General features: G+C 50.4%; 1 protein-coding gene across 1 annotated transcript in view; it reads right to left on the bottom strand.

Annotated features, from left to right (window-relative positions):
* The window catches only part of LOC139402471 (microtubule-associated protein 2-like), a 55,161-nt gene that overhangs the window by 27,375 nt on the left and 20,286 nt on the right, over positions 1-7,500 (bottom strand). The window contains exons 3-4 of the mRNA XM_071146432.1: positions 812-983; positions 91-192 (exon numbers count right to left, since the gene is read on the bottom strand). Coding sequence (XP_071002533.1) covers positions 91-192; positions 812-971 — 262 coding nt within the window. The 5' untranslated portion in view covers positions 972-983. The remainder of the gene's footprint in view (positions 1-90; positions 193-811; positions 984-7,500) is intronic.

Genomic DNA, 7,500 nt, shown 5'->3' with positions numbered 1-7,500 from the left:
CCCTTTTCACACTTATCTTTCCACCCTGACACGGCTCTGCTCAGTAGTGTGAAACAAGGTATTGTAGGGAACTCTGTCACTAAGGCCTACCTGAGGACAGTCTCCTAGTAGAGTCCTGCTTGTCCTGCTCCTGCTTGAGCACTGCCACCGCCTCTGCTGTCACCTTCTCAACTATACGGGCTGACACTTGCTCTGCACGCGGACACACACACACACACACACACACGTACAGAAACGCAGACACGCATACATATACAAGCAGAATTGCAGACACAGACACACATACACACAGCCAGACATGCAGACAAACAAACATTGAGACACATGCACAAGCACACAAACACCTACTCTAACCTCTGTCACTGAATGACTTCATACGTCACTGAAGAACGCCATCTTATTTAACGATGTCCATGTCCCTAAAAGGTGCCCTAGGCCACTGAAGCACCTGAGGCTCAGTTAATTACTCAACCTGAAGGACCATGCCAGTGTACTACTCTGTTACAGTAAACTCAACCTGAAGGACCATGCCAGTGTACTACTCTGTTACAGTAAACTCAACCTGAAGGACAAAACCAGGCCTTTACACAGTCACATCCTTCCTTATCAGCAAGTCGTATTGTAATCGTAAAATCAGCCTACTATACACGTCTACAGGTAAACCACCAACTCCAACGAGGTCCCTAAAACCCTATAGGGATACAGCTCCAGCTATTTCCCTCAGGGGCTCAAGGAAACCTCAACGAGGCTGCATGGTAACGCCCACCGCTTCAGTTAACATGTGGCTATACCCCCCCCAGCGCTCTCTCACCTGCTGTGGCAGCGTGTCCTCCGTGATAGCCGTTCTCTCTGTAAGAGGAGAAGCCGTTCTCTCCGTGGCCAGCGAGGGCAGCTGACTGGTCCTGGGCTCCGTTAGTGGGAGGGGCCCAGTGAGAGGAGCTGTTGTCCTCGGGCTGCCGACTGTCTGCCATGACAACTAGACACTGACGAGGAAAGAGAGGGGGGAAGGAGTGAGGGGAGAGAGGGGGGGGGGGGGGGGGGGAGGAGTGAGGGGAGAGAGAGGGGGGGAGGGGAAGGAGTGAGGGGAGAGAGAAGGGGGAGGAGAGGGGAGAGAGAGAGGGGGGAGAGGGGAGAGAGGGGGGGAGAGGGGAGAGAGAGAGGGGGGAAGGAGTGAGGGGAGAGAGAGGGGGGAAGGAGTGAGGGGAGAGAGGGGGGGGGGGGTGAGGGGAGAGAGAGAGAGGGGGGAAGGAGTGAGGGGAGAGAGAGGGGGGGGGTGAGGGGAGAGAGAGAGAGGGGGGAAGGAGTGAGGGGAGAGAGGGGGGGGGGAGTGAGGGGAGAGAGAGAGAGGGGGGAAGGAGTGAGGGGAGAGAGAGGGGGGAGGGAGTGAGGGGAGAGAGAGAGAGGGGGGAAGGAGTGAGGGGAGAGAGAGAGAGGGGGGAAGGAGTGAGGGGAGAGAGAGAGAGGGGGGAAGGAGTGAGGGGAGAGAGAGAGGGGGGGGAAGGAGAGAGAGAGGCGGGAAGGAGTGAGGGGAGAGAGAGGGGGGAAGGAGTGAGGGGAGAGAGAGGGGGGGAGTGAGGGGAGAGAGAGAGAGGGGGGAAGGAGTGAGTGGAGAGAGGGGGGGGGTGAGGGGAGAGAGAGAGAGGGGGAAGGAGTGAGGGGAGAGAGGGGGGGGAGTGAGGGGAGAGAGAGAGGGGGGGGGGAGGAGTGAGGGGAGAGAGAGGGGGAGGGAGTGAGGGGAGAGAGAGAGAGGGGGGAAGGAGTGAGGGGAGAGAGAGAGAGGGGGGAAGGAGTGAGGGGAGAGAGAGAGAGGGGGGGAGAGGGGAGAGAGAGAGGGGGGAAGGAGTGAGGGGAGAGAGAGGGGGAAGGAGTGAGGGGAGAGAGAGGGGGGGGTGAGGGGAGAGAGAGAGGGGGGGGAAGGAGTGAGGGGAGAGAGAGGGGGGAGGGAGTGAGGGGAGAGAGAGAGAGAGAGGGGGAAGGAGTGAGGGGAGAGAGAGAGGGGGGGAGAGGGGAGAGAGAGAGGGGGGAAGGAGTGAGGGGAGAGAGAGGGGGGAGGGAGTGAGGGGTGAGAGAGAGAGGGGGTGAGAGGGGAGAGAGAGAGGGGGAGGAGTGAGGGGAGAGAGAGAGGGGGGGAGGGGAGAGAGAGAGGGGGGAGGGAGTGAGGGGAGAGACGAAGAGGGGGGTGAGAGGTAGGGGGTAGCGGTAGAGAGAGAGGAAGAATGAGGAGAGGGAGTGTGAGAGAGAGAGTTTGAGAGAGAGAGAGAGAGAGAGAGAGACAGAGAGAGAGAGAGAGAGAGAGAGAGAGAGAGAGAGAGCATATAAGAGGTTAAAGCGATAAAAAGACTGGCAGTTCAAATCAATCAGTAAATGACAATGCAGTATTGCACAACCCCCACACCAAGCCTCTATCAGGCACAAAGGGACACTTCCTAGTGTCCTCAGTATAGAATCTGCCTGGCACATACTTGGCATACCTAGGGCCTAAGGCAGGGGTAGGCAACAGGAAAGGGTCTGGAAATCTGTCACTATATCGAGGTATGACACCAGTTTGAGCTCAACCAGCACGTAGACGAAATGGCCTTGTCTCTGCTCAACATCCCACATCCCACTGGGTGAGACAGGGACAGAGGCCTGTGAGAAAGGGCACAGGAGGTTGGTGGCACCTTAATTGGGGAGGACAGACTGGAACGGAATGGCTGGAACGGAATGAGTGGAATGGTATCAAACATGGTTTCTATGTGTTTGATACCATTCCAGCCATTATTATGAGCCGTCCTCCCCTCAGCAGCCTCCACTGGGAAGGGGTTTATGTTTGAGGAAGGAGGTTATGTTTAAGGAAGGGGGTTATGTTTGAGGAAGGGGGATATGTTTGAGGAAGGGGGATATGTTTGAGGAAGGGGGATATGTTTGAGGAAGGGGGTTATGTTTGAGGAAGGGGGTTATGTTTGAGGAAGGTGTTTAGTTTGAGGAAGGGGGTTATGTTTGAGGAAGGGGGTTATGTTTTAGGAAGGGGGGTTATGTTTGAGGAAGGGGGATATGTTTGAGGAAGGGGGATATGTTCAGGAAGGGTGATATGTTTGAGGAAGGGGGTTATGTTTGAGGAAGGGGGTTATGTTTGAGGAAGGGGGTTATGTTTGAGGAAGGGGTTATGTTTGAGGAAGGGGGTTATGTTTGAGGAAGGGGGTTATGTTTGAGGAAGGGGGATATGTTCAGGAAGGGGGATATGTTTGAGGAAGGGGGTTATGTTTGAGGAAGGGGGATATGTTTGAGGAAGGAGGTTATGTTTGAGGAAGGGGGTTATGTTTGAGGAAGGGGGTTATGTTTGAGGAAGGGGGTTATGTTTGAGGAAGGGGGTTATGTTTGAGGAAGGGGGTTATGTTTGAGGAAGGGGGTTATGTTTGAGGAAGGGGGTTATGTTTGAGGAAGGGGGTTATGTAGGGTGAATGAAGGGGACATCCAGAGGAGGACTAGTATAGAAGGACTAGCTAGACCCATCCTCATAAGGCTGTGTGGAACATGGACCACCTGTCTCACTCTCAATCCTAACATGCTCAAATCAACAACAAGAACAAGGGCTACAGTCTGATTCTCTGCCCTCCTCCTCATGTCTGCTCTTGTACACTTCCCCTCGAGGATCTAAAAGGAAGGGACTGTTGTGAGGTAAACGGGTAAAACTACCTCAAGCCATGTTTGCACCAATCCAATGCCTTTAAATGCATAAGGGGGAGTGAAGAAATGCGTACTTCTGGAGAAGGGTAGAAGAATGGGAAGGCAGACAAGGATTTATTTCAGTCACTCAGTATTGTAAATAACAAACACATTAACTGGGCTCTGCAGCTTTTACAATTCAATTGGGAGTTTAAAGAGAAACAGATTTGATTTGTCTCGTGCCCTCTCGCCTTAGCAGTAAGAATCATGCATATTATGATACAGTGGAGAGACCAAAATGAGAAGAGTCAACACAGACACACAGAGACACCCTAAGGAGACGGTTACCATGGTAACATGCCCTACAAGTCAGCTGGGATCCCACAGATGGCCCAGACAGGCGTCTAAGTACATACATACACACACACACGAACGCACGTGCACGACACGCACACCTCGCCCATCTGCACATGGCAGGGAAACCACAGCTCTCATTATCTGTGATTCCCCACATCATCAGATGTAGTCAACCCTCAGTCAGAGAACAGACCAGATGTAGTCAACCCTCAGTCAGAGAACAGACCAGATGTAGTCAACCCTCCGTCAGAGAACAGACCAGATGTAGTCAACCCTCAGTCAGAGAACAGACAAGATGTAGTCAACCCTCAGTCAGGGAACAGACAAGACGTAGTCACCCCTCAGTCAGGGAACAGACCAGATGTAGTCAACCCTCAGTCAGAGAACAGACAGGACGTAGTCAACCCTCAGTCAGAGAACAGACCAGATGTAGTCAACCCTCAGTCAGGGAACATACCAGATGTAGTCAACCCTCAGTCAGGGAACAGACCAGATGTAGTCAACCCTCAGTCAGGGAACAGACCAGATGTAGTCAACCCTCAGTCAGGGAACAGACCAGATGTAGTCAACCCTCAGTCAGGGAACAGACCAGATGTAGTCAACCCTCAGTCAGGGAACAGACCAGATGTAGTCAACCCTCAGTCAGGGAACAGACCAGATGTAGTCAACCCTCAGTCAGGGAACAGACCAGATGTAGTCAACCCTCAGTCAGGGAACAGACCAGATGTAGTCAACCCTCAGTCAGGGAACAGACCAGATGTAGTCAACCCTCAGTCAGGGAACAGACCAGATGTAGTCAACCCTCAGTCAGAGAACAGACCAGATGTAGTCAACCCTCAGTCAGAGAACAGACAATATGTAGTCAACCCTCAGTCAGGGATTGCGGGAGACACAGACGTCGGTATTTCCTCTTAGGAATCGGGCAAAGAAAGTTATACTTTCTAATGTGCCACCATTCGTTAGAGATGAAGTGTTGGAGGGAGAGTTATCTCGTCATGGTCAACTAGTATCTACAATAAAAAAAGGTTATTTCTGGATGCAAATCTCCTTTGTTGAAACATGTCGTGTCTCACAGGAGACAAGTGCACATGATTTTAAAGAAGGATACTGACCAACTGAATTTAGCGTTTAGTTTTAAGATTGGCGGATTTGATTGTGTTCTACACTTCTACTGAATCAATGAAATGCTTTGGCTGTGGAAGAGAGGGGTATTTGGTACGTTGTTGTCTCGAGAACCAGCGCGCAGAGCCCGGTAGCAGCTCTAGCGGGGGTGCAGGTAATGCACCACCGAGAAGGGATGAACGTGAGACTGAGACCGGGGTCGCTGAGTCGGTGCTGGAAAATGAAAGTGGAGTTCAAGAGGAGATTGAAATAATGGAAAATTAAGCAGCTGTGTTTAAAGTACCGATGATTAAGAGGAAGAATTTAAGGGGTGATGAAGGTTCTAATTCTAAGAGGAAGGTAGAGATTGATAAATCAGTTGAGGTTTGACAAGCCCTGAAATCGCTAGACTCAAGAAAGCTGTTATGAGAGTGACAAGTGATTTAAATTCTAAAGGAAATGGAAGAGTTCAGTCACAGCCTTAACTTTGTAAAGAGATGTGTTTTCTGTCTCGTTCTCTGTATTTGTTTTTCAGGCATGAGTAGTTTTAAGATGTATTCTTTAAACGTAAATGGGGCGAAAGACGTATAGTCATAAAAGCTCAAAGAGTAGGGGTGTGGCTATCCTGTTCTCAAAAGGCTTTTGCCTTCGGTTGAAGAGGTAGTTGAGGGAAGGTTATTAAAAGTTAGGTATGAAAACATCACTGTGTGTATATAAATGTATATGCCCCAGTAGAGGCAGAGACATCAAATACCATTGAGAAATGTAACACTAAGGATTATTTATTTATTGCTGGGGATTTTAACTGCACAGTCGGCGATTTAGACAGAAACCACAAAGAACCTCATTTAGCCTCAAGGACCTTTTTAAAGCGCCTTATTGTAACACATGAACTGTGATATTTGGCAGAGCCAACATGGAGGCACGAGACAGTACACATGGGCCCAAGTGAGAGAGAACACAATCTCTCTGGGAGAGGTGGAGAGTTGGAGAGGTGGAGAGGTTTCTGGGAGAGGTTTCTGGGAGAGGTGGGAGAGGTGGAGAGGTTTCTGGGAGTGTTGGAGAGATGGAGAGATTTCTGGGAGAGGTGGAGAGGTGTCTGTGAGAGGTGGAGAGGAGAGGTGGAGAGATGGAGAGATTTCTGGGAGAGGTGGAGAGGTGGGAGAGGTGGAGAGGTTGGAGAGGTGGAGGGGTGGATAGGTTTCTGGGAGAGGTGGAGAGGTGGAGAGGTGGAGAGGTTTCTGGGAGAGGTAGAGAGGTTTCTGGGAGAGATGGAGAGATGGAGAGATTTCTGGGAGAGGTGGAGAGGTTTCTGTGAGAGGTGGAGAGGAGAGGTGGAGGGGTGGAGAGGTTTCTGGGAGAGGTGGAGAGGTGGGAGAGGTGGAGAGGTTGGAGAGGTGGAGGGGTGGATAGGTTTCTGGGAGAGGTGGAGAGGTGGAGAGGTTTCTGGGAGAGGTGGAGAGGTTTCTGGGAGAGGTGGAGAGGAGAGGTGGAGGGGTGGAGAGGTGGAGGGGAGAGGTGGAGGGGTTTATAGATGGAGAGGTAGAGGATAGAGGATAACATCTCTAGGGACGTCTCTAGGGCTATTGGGTTGAATGCTGGTCTAATTTAAATTGATCAGGTGAAGGAAATTTGACTGAGTTGAACATCAATACTTATGGCACACCTTTGAGGCTTTTGGTTTCAACTCTGGTTTTATTGCCATGATCAGGGTGATATATGGTGACATTGAAAGTGTATTGAAAGTTAACGGTGGTTTGAGTGCTCCTTTTAAAGTGTGTAGAGGTATTAGGCAGGGGTGTTCGTTGTCGGGAATGTTATATGTAATCGCTATAGAGCCACTACTAAATAGCATTAGAAGTCGCATTGAAGGAGTGTACAGTACTTTTCAGGGGATATTCCTCCCATTCGTCTCTCTGCCTATGCTTATGATGTAGTTATTTTAGTGAAAATCAAGCGGAGGTCGATAGTTTGAGTCTCATGATTGATCGGTTTAGGGGAATATCCTCTGCAAAGATAAATTGGGGGAAATGGTCTGAAGGGATCATGGGTTTGCAGGGGGGCTGGAATGGTGTAAGGGAGGTTTTAAGTATCTTGGAGTGTAGATAGGGGATGAGGGGACAATGGAAAACAATGTAATGGGGAGGTTGAAATGGTGGAAGAGAGGATGAGGAGATGGCATTGGTTGTTATCTCATATGTCACTATTATTGTTAACAATGTGGTTGGAGTATAATAAAGGTGTCCAGAAGAGAGATTTTTTTTTTAAATACTTGAGTATAAAATAAAGGTTTTATAAAAACTCAAACTCCTCTCTCTCTCTCACCCCTTCCCCCCCTCTCTCTCACCCTCCCTTCCCCTCTCTCTCTCTCTCTCTCTCTCTCTCTCTAACCCCCCT

The sequence above is a fragment of the Oncorhynchus clarkii genome, unplaced genomic scaffold (genome assembly GCF_045791955.1).
Source record: "Oncorhynchus clarkii lewisi isolate Uvic-CL-2024 unplaced genomic scaffold, UVic_Ocla_1.0 unplaced_contig_3539_pilon_pilon, whole genome shotgun sequence".
In the NCBI taxonomy this organism is placed as follows: domain Eukaryota; kingdom Metazoa; phylum Chordata; class Actinopteri; order Salmoniformes; family Salmonidae; genus Oncorhynchus; species Oncorhynchus clarkii.
The sequence above is the reverse complement of the archived record's forward strand: the minus strand, read 5'-3'. Positions and strand labels throughout refer to the sequence as shown.